This window comes from Oncorhynchus keta, chromosome 2 (genome assembly GCF_023373465.1).
Source record: "Oncorhynchus keta strain PuntledgeMale-10-30-2019 chromosome 2, Oket_V2, whole genome shotgun sequence".
Taxonomy (NCBI): Eukaryota; Metazoa; Chordata; class Actinopteri; order Salmoniformes; family Salmonidae; genus Oncorhynchus; species Oncorhynchus keta.
In genome coordinates this window covers 31,931,742-31,956,074 of record NC_068422.1, presented here as the reverse complement: position 1 = coordinate 31,956,074, position 24,333 = coordinate 31,931,742, and the positions used below count along the sequence as shown (strand labels likewise).

General features: G+C 42.5%; 1 protein-coding gene across 5 annotated transcripts in view; it reads left to right on the top strand.

The window, feature by feature from the left end:
- rtn4a (reticulon 4a) overlaps positions 1-24,333 on the top strand; it is a 31,031-nt gene that overhangs the window by 4,309 nt on the left and 2,389 nt on the right. Inside the window, exons 2-8 of one of the 5 annotated variants that reach the window (XM_035795404.2) lie at positions 3,351-3,401; positions 4,634-5,971; positions 13,389-13,596; positions 18,214-18,352; positions 19,305-19,374; positions 21,747-21,793; positions 21,967-22,025. In XM_035795404.2, the coding sequence (XP_035651297.1) occupies positions 3,351-3,401; positions 4,634-5,971; positions 13,389-13,596; positions 18,214-18,352; positions 19,305-19,374; positions 21,747-21,793; positions 21,967-22,025 (1,912 nt within the window). Of the gene's footprint in view, positions 1-3,350; positions 3,402-4,633; positions 5,972-9,649; positions 9,856-11,801; positions 11,897-13,388; positions 13,597-18,213; positions 18,353-19,304; positions 19,375-21,746; positions 21,794-21,966; positions 22,026-24,333 lie in introns of those variants that run through there. The other 4 variants (XM_035795411.2, XM_035795425.2, XM_035795432.1 and 1 more) reach the window with 4 other exon arrangements.

The window sequence follows — 24,333 nt, the reverse complement described above, 5'->3', positions numbered from 1 at the left end:
AGTTGCAGAGGGAGGTGTTTAGTCCCAGGATCCTTAGCTTGGTGATGAGCTTTGAGGGTACTATGGTGTTGAACTCTTAGCCTTAGTCAATGAACAGCATTCTCACATAGGTGTTCCTTTTGTCCAGGTGGGAAAGGGTAGTGTGGAGTGCAATCTAGATTGTATCATCTGTGGATCTGTTTGGGTAGTATGCAAATTGGAGTGGGTCTAGGGTTTCTGGGATAATGGTGTTGATATGAGCCATTACGCAGCCTTTCAAAGCACTTCATGGCTACGGACGCCTTTGTGTTCTTATGCACAGGGACTATGGTGGTCTGCTTGAAACATGTTGGTATTACATACTCAATCAGGGACATGTTGAAAATGTCAGTGAAGACACCTGCTAGTTGGTCAGCACATGCCCAGTGCACATGTTCTAGTAATTCGTCTGGCCCTGCAGCCTTGTGTTTGTTGACCTGTTTAAAGGTCTTACTCATGTCTGCTACGGTGAGCGTGATCACAGTCGTCCGGAACAGCTGATGCTCTCATGCATACCTCAGTGTTGCTTGCCTCGAAGCGAGCATAGAAATGATTTAGCTAATCTGGTAGGCTCGTGTCACTGGGCAGCTCGCAGCTGTGCTTCCCTTTGTTGTCTGTAATAGTTTGCAAGCCCTGCCACATCCGACGAGCGTTGGAGTCGGTGTAGTATGATTCAATCTTAGCCCTCTATTGACGCTTTGCCTGTTTGATGGTTAGTCGCAGGGCATAGCGGGATTTCTTGTAAGCTTCCGGGTTAGTCCCGCACCTTGAAAGCGGCATGTTGCCTGTAATCCATGGCTTCTGGTTGAGGTATGTACGTACAGTCACTGTGGGGACGACGTCCTCGATGCACTTATTGATAAAGCCAGATGTGGTGTATTCCTCAATGTCATCGGAAGAAACCCGGAACATGTTCCAGTCTGTGATAGCAAAGCAGTCCTGTAGTTTAGCATCTGCTTCATCTGAATTTTTTTTTTTACAGACCGAGTCACTGGTGCTTCTGCTTTAATTTATGCGTGTAAGCAGGAATCAGGAGGATAGAGTTGTGGTTGGGTTTACCAAATGGAGCATGAGGGAGAGCTTTGTACGAGTCTCTGTGTGTGGAGTACAGGTGATCTCGATTTTTTTTTTCTCCCTCTGGTTGTACATTTAACATGTTGATAGAGATTTGGTAGAACTGATTTAAGTTTCCCTGCATTAAAGTCTCCGGCCACTAGGAGCGCCACCTCTGGGTGAGTGGTTCCCTCTTTGCTTATTTCCATATACAGCTGTCTTAGTGCCACCAACTCTGTCTGTGGTGGTAAATAAACAGCCACAAAGTATAGCTGAGAACTCTCTAGGCAAGTAGTGTTTCCTGCAGTTTATCACAATATACTCTTCTTCAGGCAAACAAAATCTAGAGACTTCTTTAGATTTCGTGCACCAGTTGTTGACGACTTTGGATCACTACTGGCTGTAAGCGAACAAGTGATTCGCATTTGGAGCAATACTGGCTGTATCCAAGGCTCAGCCAATCGTTCACATAACAGAAGCAGCACATGACTGAAGAGAGAAGAGACAAATAATTTGCGAGTTACGTCGTCAGCGCACGCTCTGGGAAGACTGCAGGAGAGTGGAGAGGCAGTTTGCGCTTCCCCTGAACGATAACGAAGAGGTAGGTGAGAAGCCTGACCACGGAGACGGATGTGAGAAGGTGATGAAGTGTACTTCATGAGCTGTAACTGAAAAACAACTGGCTTTTGGAAAGTTTGAGATGAGGGTGGTGGAACAAGTATTTTTAAGGATCTTGCTGGCTTGCTCGAATTCTCCGTTAGCTAACCAGAGAAATGTTGAGTCACATTAGCCAACTTATCTGATCAAATAATTTTGTTTATGGTCTGAAAATTAGCTGGCTAATAAAGTCAGTTGGGTAACGTTACAACAGATGCGCTAACATTAGTAACCTAACCAATTTGCTATTGTATTGTATTAACTGGTAATATTAGATGACTATTTGCCGTTCCTCAAGTTATAACACGTCAGTTGCTTATTGGACCCTGACAATCTGTGTGTAATGTTAACTCTAAGGAACTAACTACTATCTGTGAGCTTATGTTTTCCCTCTACAGTGTGTGGTTAATTTTCAGAATGAGAGAACTAGGTGAAAATGAGGCTTTGCTTGTTAAACAGTTAGGTGTTGCTGGGCCTGGCTTAAGCTGGATGCCACTATAGAGGTGAAAGGAACACCTCTCACTTTTTCAATTCAGTGGATTAAAAGGGGTATGCTAGGTGTTCTCTCTGCCTGAAAGAGATCATTTAAGCCAACAAAGGGTATCATGCTCTGCTGGCACATTGTAGAACAGATGTCCACAGGCAGAAAGTGTATAATGTGCAGTGTAGCCCAAAGATATTGCTTTTGTTGTGTTGAACTTGACAGTAACACGTGAGTGAGGGGGGGATTATTACATTTTTACTCAGTGAATGTTATTTTTGCACATGTAGCCTTGTGCGCATGTAGCCTTGTGCATAGTGGCCACTATGAAAAAAATAGAATGCCTGTTTCATTCTATTTCTACAAAAAGGTCAATGCAGATAGGCTGGGTAGTGTAGTATTCCAGTATTGAGCTACTGTAGTGTTTTGCTACTGTAGAAATTGTTCAGGCTCCTGTTGGTTCAAGACTTGGTCCATCGGTACCGCTTGCCGTGCGGTAGCAGAGAACAGTCTGACTTGGGGGGGGGGGAGGCTGGAGTCAATTGACAGGTTTTCGGGCTTTCCTCAAATTGAAGAGGGCAGTCTAAGTGTAGACTAGGGGTTCTGTAGGGAGGAATGGTGTAAGATCATTCCCAATGTGTTCTCCAACTCATGAAGCATTTTAGAAAAAGGCTGTGATTGTCCTTGGAAGGTGAGGTATTGACAACAGGGTTGTGAATAATTTTACCCCTAATTTGTATTTTTTATTTGATTTTTTTAGGGAAAAAATGACTTGTTTGTATTAGTATACCAATATACTTTCCATTTTTAGCATACAATATAGCTCCGTATTTGGATTCTTTATTGTAGTCATTTTTGTTCATCTTTGTCAAAGGTATCAATATTTTCGGACCCCACTATGTGGTGTAGATGTTCCCCACACTATCTCCAGAGGTCGTGTGGCAGATCTCTTCAAGAGATTTTGAATCTAGATCCATCTGTTTATACTACAGAAGTATCTCTCCTGGACCTAGTTTGTTGTCAAAGTAGTGTAGAGGCCCCATGTTATGGTCTGTTTCACACTGTTGTAGTGTTAATTGTTTTCTGTTTTCTCAGCTGCTGGCATTGTCCACTTCACACTGTGCTACTGTCTCTTTTTCAGAAGACAATTTTCTTCCTGCTGCGCTTCAACCTCTGATGCAATTCCCAAAAGGCAAGTTCTTTTTCCTGGCTGCCTTTGTCCTCCTGCATCTTCTCTTTTTAATTTCATGCCTTTTATACCTTAATTACATTTTGACTGATATGCATGCAAAGTTTGTTAAAGGCCCAAATGCAGCTGTTTTTTTTTATAGTAATGTCACATTTCTTGGTAGCAATTATGTACCTTACGGTGATAGTTTCCAATTGTAAAAAATAAACCAATTGCCTTTTTAGCTACAGTTACCACCTGGGGATGTTACCAGGCAAGCTGAAATTCCACCCATGATTAGAAGGTCCTGAGTTGCTGGTTGAAAATACAATTTTACAATCAGGAAATAACACTGATAAAATTTGTTCACACTTTTACAGTGTTAATTTTGATCAGCTATTGTACAATATGATATAAAACACAGGGTAACTGCACTTGGCCTTTAATAATATTTTACATTGTATTTGCATTTAAGTAATTTAAAAGAAAGACTAACATTGTTTGTATGATCCTATAATGTGAATCCCTGTGATAAGTCCACTTACAGTAGAGAAGATAGACACTAACTTTACAGTTAAACGTTTAGGTGATGATTCCCCTCATTGATTGTTCCTATGTTTAAAAAAAAAAAATCTCCCATAACTGGTTATGTATCTTTTGGCATGCCAGTTTCTAACTCTGAGATCACTGATGGGAAACAACACCTCAACTCTGCAGACTGCTGGCAGGGCATGCCAGGCATGGCTTGCTAGCGCTGAAGGAATGAAGTGTGTCTTGATGCATTGCATTTTCCCTCTTTACTCAAGAACTTGGGCAGAAGGGTGATTCCCCTGCTCCCATCTCCCCTCTCTCTCGCCTTCACTCTCCTGACTCTCTGGAAGACCTCTCTTTGTCAGAGAGTCCAAATCCAACATCTGCTCCATTGGGCTTCTCTTCTTGGCCTTCTACTGAGCCCCCCAAAATACTGACCAAGGATATGCCTTGGAATGAAGAGGGTAACACCAGATTAGGATTTAGTAAGAGTGATGAGGATATTGTGACAGGGTTAGAAACTGCTACCTACATTCAAAGTAAACATTAAAAAAATTGCCCCGAGAGCGATGTAGGGTCCAAGTCTCTGTGTGGAGACAGTGGCGTGGTCTCTCCTGAAGAGCAGCTTTGTAGCCCAGTCAGGTCTACTACTCCTTCCCAGTCCCCCAATAATCCCCTGATGACTCCTGATTCTGACATTGCACCTGCCTCCTCTAACCCAACAGAGCACTGGGATTCTCCACTCTTAGCTTCTCAAGACAACCCCAGGGCCTCCATGGATACGTTTTCCAAAGACTCAGCATCCAGAGGCTCCTCTGGGTATGAGCCAGATATGCTTGGCCAATCAGATGATGACTTAATGTTTGAGGTGAAGAAGAATCCTTTCCAGGGCTTCTCCCCTGTAGCAGATGCTGGGTTCTCCCATCTTGGGGATATGACCTCTGACAGCCAGGCAACTAAAATGTCTGAGAGTCCCACCCCAGACCTGGTCCAGTATGGCCGGGCTGAAGACTCACAAGATGGCAGCCCACCATCATATTACGATGAAACAAAAACATATGAGTCTGTCAAGATGGCTGCGGACTCGCTCATGGAGCCACTCAATCAGTTCTCAACCACCCCAAAAGAGAGTGAGGACTCTACACTTACATCTCTTCCAGATATCTTAAAGCCCTTCCCTCTGAACCCTGACAAAGTGGACTCAGGCTCTTCTGAAGGAAGCACTGAGCCGAGCCCTGCTCCTATCCGGAAGATGGTTGAGTCACCCACTGTCCCTGTCCCTCTGTCAGCCACAAATCCCTTTGCTTTCGATTCCAAAGCTTTACTGCTGAAGGAGCTGACTGAGGAGACTGAAGCAAGACTAGCTGTGAAGACTGAAGATGAAGGCTTTAGTGCCTTTGACCTCGTAAAGGAGGCAGAGCCTACACCCCATAGCAAAGCACCTGTCCAGATAGAACAAAAAGATTGGATGTTGTCCAGTCAAGATTCTCCTCAAATTGTGAACAAATTAGAGCCTCTTAATTTCCAGACGAAGACCCCTGAAGATTCTGATTCTGAGAGTCCGTCAGCAGACTCCCTGTCCCCTGTTCTGGAGGCAATGGCCAAGAATCCTGCAAGTTTCCAGGTGGAGTCTGAGAAGAATGACATGAAAGTGGAAGAGGCGGAGGCAGCAGAGGATATCTCTGAGCCGGAAGTGTCCTCTGAAGAGTTTGAGTTCATCGAGAGGCCCCTCAGGGGTGTAATCGATGAGTTTCTAGAAGCATTAGATAGCTCCAAGTTTGCTAAGGCAACAGAGTTTAGCATGGATGAAGATGACATGTGCTTTGGGCTGACGGATGTGGAGTCTGCAAATATAGTCCCAGAAGTTCCGGAAGAATCTCCTAGTCAGCGCTCTTACCTCCTACTCACCCAGAAGGTCAAGTCAGACCTGGAGAAGGATGATACCAAAGGTCCCACCCCAAAGGCCCCTCTCATCCACTCGCCTGTTCGCAAACCGGAGTTGCTCTCTAAGGACACAGAGGGCCCCGGAATGGATCAGATGCCCAACCTGAGTGCTGAAGCAGGTAATTTCCACATGGAAGTTAACCACCAGTTATTTTTTTATATTTTTTTTATCGGTGCATCATTTTACTCTGTCATTTCCCTTTTTTCCCCCATAAGTTTAAACTTTTTCATCACATTTCTCCTCTGCATTGTCCCTTTTTTAGCATTTAAAAATAAAGAAATAATAATTTACAATTGGGTGCATGTGTTGGCATGATTTTGTTTTCATGATCATGGTTTTCATGGTTTCTTTCATAATTTGTGTTTTTGAATCCATCCTCTTGATCTAGTAAGTAATGCATTTCTCGTGTGCAATGGGGGGGGGGGTGTTACAAAGAGATTGTTAAAATTACATTGACACCACAAAAGCCATTTTACAGGAAGTGACCTAGCAGTGTATACCTCATACCTCATTAAGATATACAGTGCCTTCAAAGTATTCACACGCCTTGACTTTTTCCACATTTTGTTACAGCCTGAATAAACAATTTTATTAAATTGTTTTTTTTGTCACTGACCTACACACAATGACCCATAATGTCAAAGTGGAATTATGCTTTTTAAAATGTATACTTATTAATAGAAAATTAGTCTGAAATATCTTGCGTTAATAAGTATTCAACCCCTTTGTCAAGCCTAAAGTTCAGGAGTATTATTTTGCTTTAATTGCGTGTTTAACATGATTTTTTTTTTAATGACTACCTTCGATCTGTAGCCCATACATACAATTATCTGTAAGGTCCCTCTGCCGAGCAGGGAATTTCACACCGATTCAACCATAAAGACCAGGGAGGTAGATATTCAAGAGTCATGTGGCATGGGGGTAGAAGCTGTTTATAGAAGCCTCTTGGAACCAGACTTGGTACTCCGGTACTGCTTGCTGTGTGGTAGCAGAGAGAACAGTTTATGACTAGGGTGGCTGGAGTCTTTGACAATTGTTAGGGCCTTCCTCTGACACTGCCTGGTATAGAGGTCCTGGATAGCAGGATGCTTGGCCCAGTGATGTACTGGGCCATAAGCTCAACCCTCTAGTGTCTTGCGGTCGGAGGCCGAGCAGTTGCCATACCAGGCAGTGATGCAACCAGTCAGCATGCTCTCGATGGTGCACCTGAAGAACCTTTTGAGGATCTCGGGACCCATGCCAAACATTTAGATCTTTCAAAATTATACTTTAAGGAAAATGTTTTAATATACTATTTACAAATATGCATTAGTGTCTAATGGACTGAATGTGGCAAACTGTTATATCTATATATACTGCTCAAAAAAATAAAGGGAACACTAAAATAAAACATCCTAGATCTGAATGAAATATTTTTATTAAATACTTTTTTCTCTACATAGTTGAATGTGCTGACAACAATCACACAATTTATCAACCCATGGAGGTCTGGATTTGGAGTCACACTCAAAATTAGTGGAAAACCACACTACAGGCTGATCCAACTTTGATGTAATGTCCTTAAAACAAGTCAAAATGAGGCTCAGTAGTGTGTGTGGCCTCCACATGCCTGTATGACCTCCCTACAATGCCTGGGCATGCTCCTGATGAGGTGGCGGATGGTCTCCTGAGGGATCTCCTCCCAGACCTGGACAAAAGCATCCGCCAACTCCTGGACAGTCTGTGGTGCAACGTAGCGTTGGTGGATGGAGCGAGACATGATGTCCCAGATGTGCTCAATTGGATTCAGGTCTGGGGAACGGGCGGGCCAGTCCATAGCATCAATGCCTTCCTCTTGCAGGAACTGCTGACACACTCCAGCCACATGAGGTCTAGCATTGTCTTGCATTAGGAGGAACCCAGGGCCAACCGCACCAGCATATGGTCTCACAAGGGGTCTGAGGATCTCATCTTGGTACCTAATGGCAGTCAGGCTACCTCTGGTGAGCACATGGAGGGCTGTGCGGCCCCCCAAGGAAATGCCACCCCACACCATGACTGACCCACCGCCCATCTCCAGACTGTCACGTCTGTCACGTGCTCAGTGTGAACCTGCTTTCATCTGTGAAGAGCACAGGGCGCCAGTGGCGAATTTGCCAATCTTGGTGTTCTCTGGCAAATGCCAAATGTCCTGCACGGTGTTGGGCTGTAAAATATATATATATATATATATTTTATTTATTTATTGATAATCTCACACATCTTCCCCTCCCTGGGTCCATTTTGTTTTTGTAAAAATAAATAAATAATCCTAGCACCACACAGCTGACTCAATTAACCAGCTCATCAAGCTTTTGATGATTTGAATCTCCTGTGTAGTGCTAAGGCAAAACAAAAACATGCACCCAGGAAGTTTGGAAAACCCTGATCGTGTGTCGTTGATATCACCAAACTCTACTGTCTGGTTGTTATTTTCAACCAGGGCTAAAACCAGAGATATGAAACTATACACCACCTTGTAGGCACCATTTTGCCTTTTGAGGTCCCTTGTCCAGATAAACCTTACCCAGCTCAGTGAAAGGGGCAGAGTTGTAGAAAAAATTGCCATATTTTGGAAGGCTTACTGCTCTGGGGCAGTGACCTTCTGATTTAGTGTTTTTTATTTTTGCATGACTGCTGTTAGGTTAAAGGCTATGCTTTCATATTAAGTCATTTTACAATGAATGGCTTAGTTTTACCTTGCTGGTTATTCACACCGGTGCAGATTTATTTATCTGATTGGGACATTGCTTTGAGCAAGGCTGGCGGACACCTAGACTGTGTGTGTGGAATCGCCCAATAAAAAGGCTCTGCCTGCATTGCGACACCAGCCGATGAAGAATAGAGCTTGTCAGCGAGCGTTCCCTTATTTGTTCGACTCCAAATGAAATACTATCAAACATCACCCCTGACCTATCTCATTCGCAAAACCCCCTTAGTGAGATTGCAGGTTGTTTTGAATCCACATAACTGTTGTAACCGACCACTATATCATTAATTAGTCACCCATAGGCTTCAGTAGGACTACACCCATATGCTACAAAATGTACCTTGCACGGATACTCCCATTTATCTAAATGACTCCAGCTGTAGTTCTGAGTGAATATACTTTTGTCAACTCTCTAAATAACTTGCTGAAAATACTAACGCAATATAAATTGACACAGGAATGAGGAAACCTAGGCAGACTTAAGTGAAATTAGTGAGGTGCCCTCTAGTGGACTAATACAACAATCACCATTTTCTTATGCGAGTTAAGACTGACTACTGATGTGTGTTGGTTTGGTGATGACCAAATCATAATTGTTTTGGCTGATTTCGATATGGTACACCGTTTGAAGATGGACTTTGACTCTGATCAACAGAATAATATTACATTCATAATTTAAGCGCAGTAATGGTCCGATTGGATGTCTGATGCTTTCCAGAGCATGAGGTTAGATTTGAGGTTTTTGTTACTTACCAACGTTGAGGCAATTCAGAGGGCATTTAAAATGAAGTCTCATTTTGAAGGTAGTGGGATATCCTGTACTTGTAGTCCCTACAGAGACCGTGGGGTGTAGTCACCTACTTGCTGCTTTGTCATCCATGTGGGGATGAGAGGGAGGGGAAAAGCACATGTACATTTGCGCAAGGGGAGGGAGAGTATCAGACTGAGGTAGGGGGAGTGAGTTAGATGGGGAAGTTGCTGCGTCAGTGCGTTAGGTGCCAGCAGACAGTCAGCTGACCTCAGTCCTACAGCCTGAGAGGAAGAGAAAAGGGGGAGTGAGGTAGAGAGAGCAGTAGTGCTGCAGTCATCTCACAGGAGGAAGGTTTGGTTGTCCCCCATCTTCCACCTCGGTCCCCGCACCCCACCCGCCTCCAGCCCAACACACCGCATGCTGTCTGGAATGCCCTGCTGATACCTTCACAGCGGCTCTATCATGGAAAACGGGAAAACAGAAAATGGAGACACCCAGCCTCCACCACAGTGGAAAGACAAGGGTATCCCTCTTTTATTTTACTGTTGCGGTAACCTTTCCTGAATACTATTTTTTATATATATATACTTTTTGTAGTTATTGCTGGGTTCTCTAGATGTATGTGAAATTAAAAGTAGTCCATTTGTTTTTAGAGGGTGGTTATTAAACCATGCACAGGTATTGTGGACATTTTGTAGTATGTAATTGGCAATCACTCTGGTAGTTGAATGGGTTGTTTTTATATTGCTTGTCCCATCCAGCCATGCATGCCATTTGCTTTGAATGTGTAGCCAACTGTAAATAAATAAGATTGTTGGTAACCAGTGAAACTGTTAATGCCACAAACAAAAATCTAAAAGTCTCTCTGGATTTCTAATGTGTAATACACTATCCTAGCAGAACCTTTTGGTAAGGGTAGCACTGACAGGAAGAATTCTGTCCAAAGGTGCATGGTGGGAGGAGGGGTGTTGGGCTGAAGTGACAAGTGTAATAGATGTCTAATGATTCCATGCTGCCTGGAGTTGACTCACGACTGCCTGGTCCGGTGCACCAGGGGTCTCTAACCCCTTTGACAAATGCTGCTGAATACAGGACCAGCCTTCAGCCCCACAGTCTGCTGACTAGGCTTTATAAAGGTGTTTAAGTCCATTGTTCAGCATGTGCAACAAAAATAAGGTGTGTGCATAGTGGTTAAGAGCATTGGACAAGTAACCGAAAGGTCGCTGGTTTGTATCCCTGAGTTGACTAGGTGAAAAATCTCTGTGCCCTTTAGTAAGGCACTTAACCCTAATTGCTCCTATAAGTCGCTCTGGATAAGCATGTCTGCTAAATTACACGTGTGTATTCACACTTGGCTCCTCTGGTGATTGCCATATAGGCTATGTGGCTTATGACAGGAGGTCTTCTGGTGTTTTCCAGGCCCAGTTGTAGCCATCTGCTTTCAGCTCAGACGGGACATTGTGAGGCTCAGGCAACCAATGGCACTGTGCTCACGTCCTGCTGATTTTTGTCATGTGTGCTACTGCGTTGCATCATTCTGGAATGCAGCATGGCAATTGGCACACATTGTAACAGAAAGGGCATTGTGCTCAAAGGGACCCTGTCAACTCTATTTGACTAAATGGTATGTCATCCATTTTAGCAACTACCATCTGGCTGAATGCTCAGTTGAGCATGACCCGCACTTGGATAGGGTATGGGTGTAGTAGACTACCAGCCTGAGTCACTCCAGTGACTAAGCAGTATTGGGCTGAGAGACTGTCTACATTAGTCTGTAACATTATGTATTAAAAAATTACAGGATTAAAGCATGAGGGGCAGATGGCAGTGACATAACCCTAAGGGGGCCAAAGAAATTGTATAGCTGGGCGATGAAGTAGGATGTTTTCTGGTGTGCCCCATAATTAGTTTTAACAGGTAAGCATATTGTTAGATTCTTTTAACTGGACATGTGGGTGCATGGATTTCCATCTGACATGTGTTCTGATGTAAGAGTTTGTAGAGGACTCGTTCTGGCTATTGCATTTAAGGCTATGAACTCACTACCAGACAATTGTATTGGTAAAATATTGACCAACAGCTTCACATGGCTGTATGAAAGACTTCCAAAACATTACAAATTGCCTGTGGTTGTCAGTTTTTACATTTGTTGGAATTGGTATTTAAAAAATGTCCTTGTAATAAACTCCTGATTGTAGATATGACCAGTTGTCGGTCATAATGATGCGCTGTTATATTGATAAAGCTGGTCAACATTTGCAGTTATGACTAACATTTTCCCCACCCCTACTCCCCCATTTCTAATATTTTCATTCAGTTTTGAAACCAAATTACTATTACTACAAAGCTCTACCAGTGTTCCCACGAATAGTAGAAAAGCACATTCGCATATTTGCATTGGGCACGTATAGAAACTTCAACATAATTAGAAAGTGCTGAGGCGCTGCAGAGCTGCGCATAATGAGTGGATCTCAAATGTATCTAGCAGGAAGTGAACACCCTTTCGCGCAGCTGAGCTAGTTAAGTGCTGGATGCTAGGAGGCTCAAGATGGATGCCGAACGGGGTAAGTGCTGTCATTCTCGTGTGTACAATGCTGTCTTTACATATCACATTTATATTCGATTGTATCGCCGTTGAATTGACCAATTTGGCTTACCGACGCTACGGTGTGATGCGAATGGGTAGAAATTGAGCTGTGCATGGCGCTATGCAGAGGCCCAGCTAGGTCAAACGACATTTTATCGTGATGGGGGCTACGCTGAGAACTACATGGCGTCAGACTCATGTACGATTCAGTCATTTTCCTGTTTATCCATCTCCCCCCGTGGATATTAAAGTAGTGTTTACATGGAGATGTATACGGAAGGACATTATTAAATCATGGCATGTTATTAGCTAGCTATATGATGAGATTAGCGCAGTTGATATGCCTGGGCTATTTTTAGTTCCCCCACATGCTAGTTCATGCTTACCATATGTGTAGATAGACTGAAAGGACGAACACCCCCTTCACGGTTGCACGTTAGCTATTATTGCTAGAAACATTCTAAACAAAGGGTCCTGGTGACGCAAATGTTTGGGCTAGCTACTAGTAACTGGCCAATGTTAGCGATCTAGCTATATTTAAACGAGCTGTAGCCGAGCTATCCAGTTAAGCTAGCAGCTAACATTGGCGTTTGGGAGAAGTTAAACGCTTAGCGTCACCACCTAAAAAGACTCCACGAGCGTGGTCCATAAAGGGTCTGACATGATTCCTCACGAGAAGCATTCTTGTGATTTGACAGTGAAGTGTGGCCCTAGGCTGGCTAAAACTGCTGACGCTTCTTTTGATTCTGCTTCTGCAGTGCCTTTAGGTATTTTACTTGTTCGCTATGTGATCAATTCAATCACAATAATGCATCAGTCGTTGCTTTGGTTGATCGCTTGATACGATTATCTATTTGGCAGAAACCTGTAAAATTAGTGTTTTCAACTATAAGCCCATTCATTACTTGTTAAGCAATTTGAAATATGATAGCCTGCCAAGTCATTGCACATTGAAGACTCGAGCAATGCCCGCTTGCTGACTGGCCTACGTTTTAAAATGCGTCTACCAGTAGGAAATGGATGTCTTTCATATCTAATATTGTACACTGACGTGCTAGGAATTGCTGGTGAAACACAAGCATGGGTCTGTCCTGCCCCTAGCTGACTGGGTGTGGGTTGGCTAACAATCTTAAAAATGAACAGGTTTTAGGCCTGTGCCATGGCTATGAATGAACCTGGACCTAGGTGCATTACCTGCAGTGGTATACTGGCGTTCCAACAGTAAACGAAACGTGTCAGCTGTAGGGAACACCAGGGATTCCCGTTTAGTAAAGTAGTGTGGCTAGTAGCTAATTATCTGCAGACAAATCATTAAGCAAATTTAAATTGGGTGTTAATTTTTTCATAGATTTACCCCTTCTCATTCCACCTCCCAACATCACCACCATTATCTCTTATTTTAATGTGTTGAAAAGAAGCACACTTAGTTTGTGTCCTGCAGCTATCTGACCCTGTTCTCTCTCCTGCAGTGGTAGAGCTCCTGTACTGGCGTGATGTCAAGACTTCTGGCGTGGTGTTTGGCGCTGGCCTCTCTCTGCTGCTCTCCCTGACACTTTGCAGCATCGTCAGTGTCTCAGCCTACATCACTCTGGTGCTCCTCTCCGTCACCATTTGCTTCAGGATATACAAGGGGATCCTGCAGGCCATCCAGAAGTCTGATGAAGGGCACCCATTCAAGTTAGTAACCCACTTTTTTTTTAACATAAGTGGTGGGGAAAAGTACCCAATTGTCATACTTGAGTAAAAGTAAATAAATATACAGTGGGGCAAAAAGTATTTAGTCAGCCACCAATTGTGCAAGTTTTCCCACTTAAAAAGATGAGAGGCCTGTCATTTTCATCAAAGGTACACTTCAACTATGACAGACAAAATGAGAAAGAAATCCAGAAAATCACATTGTAGGATTTTTAATTTATTTATTTGCAAATGATGGTGGAAAATAAGTATTCGGTCAATAACACAAGTTTATCTCAATACTTTGTTATATACCCTTTGTTCGCAATGACAGAGGTCAAATGTTTTCTGTAAGTCTTCACACACTGTTGCTGGTATTTTGGCCCATTCCTCCATGCAGATCTCCTCTAGAGCAGTGATGTTTTGGGGCTGTTGCTGGGCAACACAGACTTTCAACTCCCTCCAAAGATTTTCTATGGGGTTGAGATCTCCAGGACCTTGAAATGCTTCTTACGAAGCCACTCCTTTGTTTGCCCGGGCGGTGTGTTTAGGATCATTGTCATGCTGAAAGACCCAACCACGTTTAATCTTCAATGCCCTTGCTGATGGAAGGAGGTTTTCACTCAAAATCTCACGATACATGGCCCCATTCATTCTTTCCTTTACACGGATCAGTCGTCCTGGTCCCTTTGCAGAAAAACAGCCCCAAAGCATGATGTTTCCACCCCCATACTTTACAGTAGGTATGGTGTTCTTTGGATGCAACTCGGCATTCGTTGTCCTCCAAACAGGACGAGTTGAGTTTTTACCAAAAAGTTATATTTTGGTTTCATCTGACCATATGACATTCTCCCAATCTTCTTCTGGATCATCCAAATGCTCTCTAGGAAACTTCAGACGGGCCTGGACATGTACTGGCTTATGCAGGGGGACACGTCTGGCACTGCAGGATTTGAGTCCCTGGCGGCGTAGTGTGTTACTGATGGTAGGCTTTGTTACTTTGGTCCCGGCTCTATGCAGGTCATTCACTATGTCCCCCCATGTGGTTCTGGGATTTTTGCTCACCGTTCTTGTGATCATTTTGACCCCACGGGGTGAGATCTTGCGTGGAGCCCCAGATCGAGGGAGATTATCAGTGGTCTTGTATGTCTTCCATTTCCTAATAATTGCTCCCACAGTTGATTTCTTCAAACCAAGCTGCTTACCTATTGCCGATTCGGTCTTCCCAGCCTGGTGCAGGTTACAATTTTGTTTCTGCTGTCCTTTGACAGCTCTTTGGTCTTGGCCATAGTGGAGTTTGGAGTGTGACTGTTTGAGGTTGTGGACAGGTGTCTTTTATACTGATAACAAGTTCAAACAGGTGCCATTAATACAGGTAACGAGTGGAGGACAGAGGAGCCTCTTAAAGAAGAAGTTACAGGTCTGTGAGAGCCAGAAATCTTGCTTGTTTGTAGGTGACCAAATACTTATTTTCCACCATAATTTGCAAATAAATTCATAAAAAATCCTACAATGTGATTTTCTGGATTTTTTGTCTCATTTTGTCTGTCATAGTTGAAGTTAACCTATGATGAAAATTACAGGCCTAATCTTAAGTCAAATCAAATCAAGTGGGAGAACTTGCACAATTGGTGGCTGACTAAATGCCTTTTTGCCCCACTGTACCTTAATAGAAAATGAGTTGTGACAGTCACCAAGTAAAGTACTACCTGAGTAAAATTACGAAAGTGTTTGTGTTTAAATATACGTAATCCAAAGTAAAATGTAATTGCAAAAATATACTAAAGTATACATCATAAATGTCAAACCAAATGGCACAATTTTCTCTCTTTTTCAGTTAAGGGCACACTCAGACATAATTCACAAATTAAGTGTTTGTTCAGTGAGTATGCCAAATCAGAGGCGGTATGGATTACCAGTGGTCTTCTCTTGCTAAAAGTGTGTGAATTGGACCATTTTCCTGTCCTCTTAGGCATTCAAAATGTAAGAAGTACTTTTGGGTGTCAGGGAAAATGTATGGAGTAAAAAGTACATTATTTTCTTTAGGAATGTAGTGAAGTAAAAGTTGGCAAATATAAATAGTAAAGTACAGATACTTTAAACTACTAAAGTGGTATTTTTTTCTTACGTACTTTAAGTACGTACTCCACTGCTCAACATACTCCATGATGTATTGCAAAAAACATCCATATATTCTATTATATACATCATGCATGCATTAGCCTCAGCTGCTCTCTGGACTATCTCTTGTTCCAAAACCGCAGATTAAGATTCCTATACAGCAGAGTAACCTTGGCATCTCACATACATTTCAGTGATCACTGTTCCAAGGCAGTGTTCCTGAAGAGTGCATCTTTTTGTGGATTATTCCATTTAGTCACTTCAGGAATTGAATTGAAGTTAAATGACTGAATTGAAACTACACGTTTTATGAATCATGCCATTTGAACATGATTATTCAGCTACTGGCTAATTTATAGTTGGAGTAAAATATTGGTCTGATTAGATGATTGGGTTGCAGAAGTAGATGTATTCCCAGCCAAGGAGGGAGAAAGGGACATGTCTCTTATTTGAGAGTAAACATTCTGACTGTCGCACAGAGCTGCTACTCTGGTTATCCCCATTCCTGGCAGTGGCTTAAAGCCTTATGAATTTTCACCAACCACGCATTAACATTGAATTATCTTGGTTTAAGATTACAGGGATTGTGACTGGTGCTCAGAAAATCATAACTAAGCCGGTCAAGCGTGGTTCTTGGCTTTGCGTTCTAAGAAATCAATCTGATATGCAAAAAGGCCAACCACTCCTCGACAACCTGTAGGCTTCAGAGGGTTTTCTAGACCCCTCGCCCATGTTTTGTGAATAACCTCAGCAAGAAACAATTTAATTGTATTTGTTGCGTACACATTTTGCAGATGTTGCATGTATGGCGTAACACTTATGTTCCTAGTTCTAACAGTGCAGTAATAACAATACATGCAAATAAAAAATATATATATAAATATTAGAACAAGCAATGTCAGTCTGGAATGTATATGATGGTGTGTAGAGATTATGGGACACTATATATGAATAGAAAAAAGGTGTACAGAGTGTAGTTTAGGATGAGCCTTGACTAGAATAGTGTTGTGACTTTACTTTCATTAATCTAATGACTTATCTAATCAACTGTTTAAGTGTTACCCAGTTAAATTAATCATGTAACAAACTCACTAGGATTTGGGGCACCACGGGAGCTGTTCTTTAGAGTTACAATCTCCCGAATTAAACTCTAAAGGTCTTTACCTATCACGTCCATAAACAGTTAACTTATTAATCATAACCTCGTATCTTATCATCATTCTGAACAGTCGTGCATCTGCAAAAACCCCAGCCTTACTTATGATTCAGTACTACACAAATGTATTTATTTTATTTGCTAACTAAATGGTAACACAGTATAAACAGGTCCCTAGCAGACTGACAACAAAATGGCTGCTTGTTACAAGAGAGAGGGACATACCTTTTAACGTTGTTACGTTTAGAAACTACTCTCACTTATACTTTGCACACCGCCACCCGCTTGGAGTAGGAAATCATGAATGTATTTATGTGAAACTCCTTGGTTTCTCTCGATAGACAAGGCCTTCTTGGAAAGGATGTTGGACCTCTTCGCTTGTAAGGCTCTGATTGTCCGAAAGGGGTCCCCACCAGTCTTCTACAGTTTTCCTCTGTAGTCGTCCGATATCCGGTGACTTGTCGTGTAGTCCTGAACAGAATTACAGATTTTATTCTACTTCCATTCGCTCTTGAAGATGTTTCTTTGAAGATGGTTCCAGTGGGGTGATGGGAGTAGTGTAATATGATTTGAACACATTAATGGAATGGTCCCACTTAAATGTGCTTTTCTAGATACTTTACTGAGGACAGCTAATCAGCCGTACCAGTGATTGTCCGGGACGTGACTTTATCGTCTCTACCTTGTTGAGATTGAGTTCCAACCACTTTAAATGTGAGCTGCAGCGCTACTTCTCTCTGGTCTGATGTGTAAATTCTTAACCCATTTTATACAGTTCATTCAAAGGGCTTGTCTGTCAGGCTGACACATTCTCTGACCTCACTTGTGGGCGTGGCTAGTCACTGCAAAGTTGACGTAGAACTCTATGGCTCCTAAAAACACACACACACACTTTTCATATTTCATGCACAACACAGGATGGACATATATACTTTTCAAGTTACAGTATTTCCTTTAACATTTTTAATGACATCACAAAATAACTGAAACTTCACCAGTGTTCTCCAGATCACTCCTGACCATTCCCCACATTCCATGTTAGAAATATTGTTCCAGTATTTGCTTTAGAATGTGTTAGTTTCCTCGGGAAAAGGTCTGAAACGGGCTCATTCCTGTGGTGAAAATTGTAGAGGGAGATGCTGAAAGTTCTCCTTGATTTACAACAGAGTGTGAAGTGTTACCCCCCCCTTATGTGGCTGAGAGGTGGTCTGGTTGGACCTATTTGAATCCTCACAGGACAGTCATGAGTTTATACATATGTGGGTTAACTCCATTGTTGAATGATAACACACCCTGTTTAGTTTCAGGATTTGTCTTGCCGCTCATGTTTTGTGGTGTTGCAGGCTGTACCTGAAGCAGGATGTGGGTCTGTCAGAGGAAACCGTCCATAAGTACAGCGACTGTGCTCTGGCACGGTTCAACACAACAGTCATAGAGCTGCGTCGCCTCTTTCTTGTTGAAGACCTGGTGGATTCCCTCAAGGTAAGAACGCAAATGAAGATTTAAGTATGTAGGCTAACCTCCTGCACGGAAATATGGTGCTTGTTTAGGAGTAGGCTACATATTTTGGTATTAATTATATATTTTTATTTTTACTCAGTCTAGGGGGAATTTGACTGTTAACCTGTTGGGAATGTTCAGGTTCAACCCCCTAATAACTACGCAAAACCTTGGATATCACTTTATAAGGATGCATGTGATCCTGGATTACAACAGCGGAGTGCCTCACATGTTAACATACCTAAGCTCCGTAGGAAGGAATAAGCAACATTTTGAGTGAAATTGTCATAGAACGGTTTTGCTAATCAATATATGGAAAGATAGCCTCTTACATGCTCATGGTTGCACCTCTGTCACTTGGACGCGTCGTTGCCATAGTTCTCAACGTTCTACAGATGCCTCAGCATATTGATTTCTGACAGATGGTTAATGCCAAGTCTTTCAGAACAGTGGCTTATGACTTCGTCAAATCTACGCGAATGGCCTGTAAATACGTCGACATTGCTTAAGTAGACTAATTAGTAGAAAACAACTTTGCCATCATGATTTCGTTAAGTTTAAGATAGAGATGGTGATGTCGCCATGAGCTAGCAGAGTTCATCAGAAATGGCTAACAATGCCAACATTAGCTAGGTAGAATGTCGGCGCTCTCCCCTCAATCTTAGCTGAAGTTGTACTGCATCTAAAGTCTCTGGAGACATCAAAATGATTACAGAAACTTCTTACTAATTTGTCTACATTTTGAAATGTCATTGTGTTTCCAAGCCACAGTAATGTACTTCAGATAATCTTAATTGGCACCAATTGAGACGATGGAGTAGTATGGTCAGCTGGTCTTAAAACGAATGTTCAAAACAATATTGTGACAACATGCTGCAACCCATGAATAGGCTGTGTTCTGAACAGACTGAAATAAAACCTATCCTTCTCCCAGTTTGCTGTGCTGATGTGGATTCTCACCTATGTTGGTGCCTTGTTCAACGGACTCACACTCCTTATTCTAGGTAAGATACCGTTTGAAAAAGTTGATAATTGGAGACTTAAGCATAAAGGCTTTTTATGACATTTTTGACACTTCACTTCCACGCCTGCCTGGCTGGGCAGAGTTGCAGTTATAAAAAAAAAAATATATATATATATATGTATTTTTTTGTTTTTGTAAAGGGTAGGCTTAGGTTTAGGCAATAACCCAATCAAAATGAAAAGCTCCTTGAATGTGGGAATATGCCAGGCAGGCATGTTGGGCTTAATCAATTATGGCCTATTGTATAGATAGTAGAACAAAAATGAACGTTTAAGATCAGACTTTTAGTTTATAAAGACACTGCTCAAAAAAATAAAGGGAACACTAAAATAACACATCCTAGATCTGAATGAATGAAATATTCTTATTAAATACTTTTTTCTTTACATAGTTGAATGTGCTGACAACAAAATCACACAAAAATGATCAATGGAAATCAAATTTATCAACCCATGGCGGTCTGGATTTGGAGTCACATTCAAAATTAAAGTGGAAAACCACACTACAGGCTGATCCAACTTTGATGTAATGTCCTTAAAACAAGTCAAAATGAGGCTCAGTAGTGTGTGTGGCCTCCACGTGCCTATATGACCTCCCTACAACGCCTGGGCATGCTCCTGATGAAGTGGCGTAGGTCTCCTGAGGGATCTCCTCCCAGACCTGGACTAAAGCATCCGCCAACTCCTGGACAGTCTGTGGTGCAACGTGGCGTTGGTGGATGGAGCGAGACATGATGTCCCAGATGTGCTCAATTGGATTCAGGTCTGCGGAATGGGCGGGCCAGTCCATAGCATCAATGCCTTCCTCTTGCAGGAACTGCTGACACACTCCAGCCACATGAGGTCTAGCATTGTCTTGCATTAGGATGAACCCAGGGCCAACAGCACCAGCAAATAGTCTCACAAGGGGTCTGAGGATCTCATATTGGTACCTAATGGCAGTCAGGCTACCTCTGGCAACGCACATGGAGGGCTGTGCGGCCCCCCAAAGAAATGCCACCCCACACCATGACTGACCCACTGCCAAACCTGTCATGCTGGAGGATATTGCAGGCAGCAGAACGTTCTCCACGGCGTCTCCAGACTGTGTCACGTCAGTCATGTGCTCAGTGTGAACCTGCTTTCATCTGTGAAGAGCACAGGGCGCCAGTGGCGAATTTGCCAAACTTGGTGTTCTCTGGCAAATGCCAAACGTCCTGCATGGTGTTGGGCTGTAAGCACAACCCCCACCTGTGGACGTCAGGCCATCATACCACCCTCATGGAGTCTGTTTCTGACCGTTTGAGCAGACACATGCACATTTGTGGCCTGCTGGAGGTCATTTTGCAGGGCTTTGGCAGTGCTCCTCCTACCCCTCCTTGCACAAAGACTGAGGTAGCGGTTCTGCTGCTGGGGTTGTTGCCCTCCTACGGCCTCCTCCACGTCTCCTGATGTACTGGCCTGTCTCCTGGTAGCGCCTCCATGCTCTGGACACTATGCTGACAGACACAGTAAACCTTCTTGCCACAGCTCGCATTGATGTGCCATCCTGGATGAGCTGCACTACCTGAGCCACTTGTGTGGGTTGTAGATTCCATCTCATGCTACCACTACAGTGAAAGCACCGCCAGCCAGCATTAAAAAGTGACCAAAACATCAGCCAGGAAGCATAGGAACTGAGAAGGGGTCTGGGGTCAACACCTGCAGAACCACTCCTTTATTGGGGGTGTCTTGCTAATTGCCTATAATTTCCACCTTTTGTGTATTCCATTTGCACAACAGCATGTGACATTTTTTGTCAATCAGTGTTGCTTCCTAAGTGGACAGTTTGATTTCACAGAAGTGTGATTGACTTGGAGTTACATTGTTTAAGTGTTCCCTTTTATTTTTTGAGCAGTGTACTTTGCTACCATGACACACACCGACCCACTTTGTTCCCCTTTAGCATGTGCACATAGTAAGTACACAATCATGTTTTTGGGAGACGTGTCTTTCCAGATTTCACAATTATTCTTTAGTTGAGGACACGACATCAGTGTCCTTATCATCTTGGTCCTTATCTTTGTAAGTCACCTTGATTTAGCACGTGTTCTATCAGTTTCTTCAATAAAATATTTAGCGTACTCCGACAGCAGGTAAAGCAAGGGGCTTATAGCAGCACAAGTAGACTACAAATGCATGCTGGGCCGGGTTACCCTGACCTCGTGACGTGAGCACAACTGGAGAGAAATTAGAGCGTGCGAGAAGGCAGACCCTCCAGCCTTTGGGAATTTAGCTCCAGTCAAATTGGGCGCAATGCTCGCATGCAATATTTAATCTGTATACAGACATAGTGGCTTACTGACAGGTGTCAACCTTCTCCCCCTCTCTCCAGGTCTGGTTGGAATGTTCAGCTTCCCCATCATCTATGAGAAGTACAAGGTATGAGCTGTTATTTGCTGATAAATGTATAAAAAATATGTTGATCTGACGAGGGAAGCATAGAACATTCGCACCTAAACTGAAATGTTGATCAATTGACTTCAAAGTCAAGTGGACGTTTAATATTGTACCTAAGCTTTTCACTAGAATGATTTTTGTTTTGTGTATTTTAGGTACAGATTGACCATTATGTGGGGATGGCCAACAAGCGGGTCAAAGACATTATTGCAACGTAAGTAAATACTGGTTGACAAAATGTGAATATCTTGGCAGTGTTGTAATGCGAAGGAAAAATGTATAGAAAGTAGGTATCCAAAAAACTCTTTGAACAACCAGGTCAATTGCAGTCCTAAAAAGCTGTTGAAAAATAAATTGTGGTGGATCAAATAGAATCATCTTGGCAGTGATGTAATGAGAGATGCATCTTCCAAATATTCGTGGGCGGCAGGTAGCCTAGTGGTTAGAGCGTTGGACTAGTAACCGAAAGGTTGCGAGATCGAATCCCGAGCTGACAAGTTAAAAATCTGTTCTGCCCCTGAACAAGGCAAATTTAAAATAAATATTCAGACCCTTTGCTATGAGACTTGAAATTAAGCTCAGGCGCATCCTGTTTACATTGATCATCCTTGATGTTTTGATAACTTGATTGGAGTCCACCTTTGGTAGATTCAATTGATTGGGCATGATTTGGTAATGCGTGCACACACCTGTCTATATATGGTCCCACCGGTGACATTGCATGTCAGAGCAAAAACCAAGTCATGAGGTCGTCCGTAGAGCTTCGAGACAGCATTCTGTTGAGGCACAAATCTGGGGAAGGGTACCAAAAAGCGAGGTATGGACCTCGGGAGCCCGAACCATGAAAAACAGCCCCAGACCATTATCCCTCCTCCTGACAGCCAAATCCACTAATCTGAAGGGTTGTCCACAACTTTTGTATACATGGTGCATGTGTTTGGCATGAACTGTTAAGTGCTTATTAAAATGCTTATTTTACATATCCACCTAGTTTTCAAATTTGACAGTATTTTATGTTTTTGAAAAATCGGTTATGAATTTGCTTTGAATAGTTCATGACCCTAGGGTGGCAACGCATACATTCTAAGGGATTTCAATGGGTCTTTCACCATTCAGATTTTGTATACGGTTCAATTCAACGTCACCCCGATACTATGTCAAAAAAAGGCATATTGGCCAAAGTCACAATGGTACTTGATCCAGACAGGCTTTTTTAAAGTTCAATAGCTTTTTTACCAAAGCCAAATTGAGTGTATAATGGATTAATTAATGCATACATTAAAATCAATCTATATAACACTGATTTATTTGAATGGTAAATCTCTGATAATCTGGGTAAATGAATGTAGCCTAGTCATATTCACAATACATGTATATTCAATAGGATGTGCATGCATGGAGTTATTTAGCTTGTTTTGGCTGATTTTCATGGGGTGACAAAATGTTTCCCTTCCGTTTGACTTATTTTATTATACTCAACATTTGCGTAGAATAGCATTAGTCTTTTTATAAATGTGTACGCTGCCTCTTTTTAAGGCCCATGACATTTACACACACCGCTCAAGAAAATATCTTGACTGGGAGAGATGAGGCGGGGTAGACTAAGTTAATTCATTTTTGGTGACGATCCGCTTTGAAAATGACAATATTTTGCATTATGATTTCAAGCAAGCTACTACCGGTATCTTATTGTATTGTAAGGTGGTCTAAGGCACTGCATTCAAATCAAATCAAATCAAATGTTATTTGTCACATACACATGGTTAGCAGATGTTAATGCAAGTGTAGCGAAATGCTTGTGCTTCTAGTTCCGACAATGCAGTGATAACCAACAAGTAATCTAACTAACAATTCCAAAACTACTGTCTTATACACAGTGTAAGGGGATAAAGAATATGTACATAAGGATATATGAATGAGTGATGGTACAGGGCAGCATAGGCAAGATACAGTAGATGGTATCGAGTACAGTATATACATATGAGATGAGTATGTAAACAAAGTGGCATAGTTAAAGTGGCTAGTGATACATGTATTACATAAGGATGCAGTCGATGATATAGAGTACAGTATATACGTATGCATATTAGAATGAATAATGTAGGGTAAGTAACATTATATAAGGTAGCATTGTTTAAAGTGGCTAGTGATATATTTACATTTCCCATCCATTCCCATTATTAAAGTGGCTGGAGTTGAGTCAGTGTCAATGTCAGTGTGTTGGCAGCAGCCACTCAGTGTTAGTGGTGGCTGTTTAACAGTCTGATGGCCTTGAGATAGAAGCTGTTTTTCAGTCTCTCGGTCCCAGCTTTGATGCACCTGTACTGACCTCGCCTTCTGGATGATAGCGGGGTGAACAGGCAGTGGCTCGGGTGGTTGATGTCCTTGATGATCTTTATGGCCTTCCTGTAACATCGGGTGGTGTAGGTGTCCTGGAGGGCAGGTAGTTTGCCCCCGGTGATGCGTTGTGCAGACCTCACTACCCTCTGGAGAGCCTTGCGGTTGAGGGCGGAGCAGTTGCC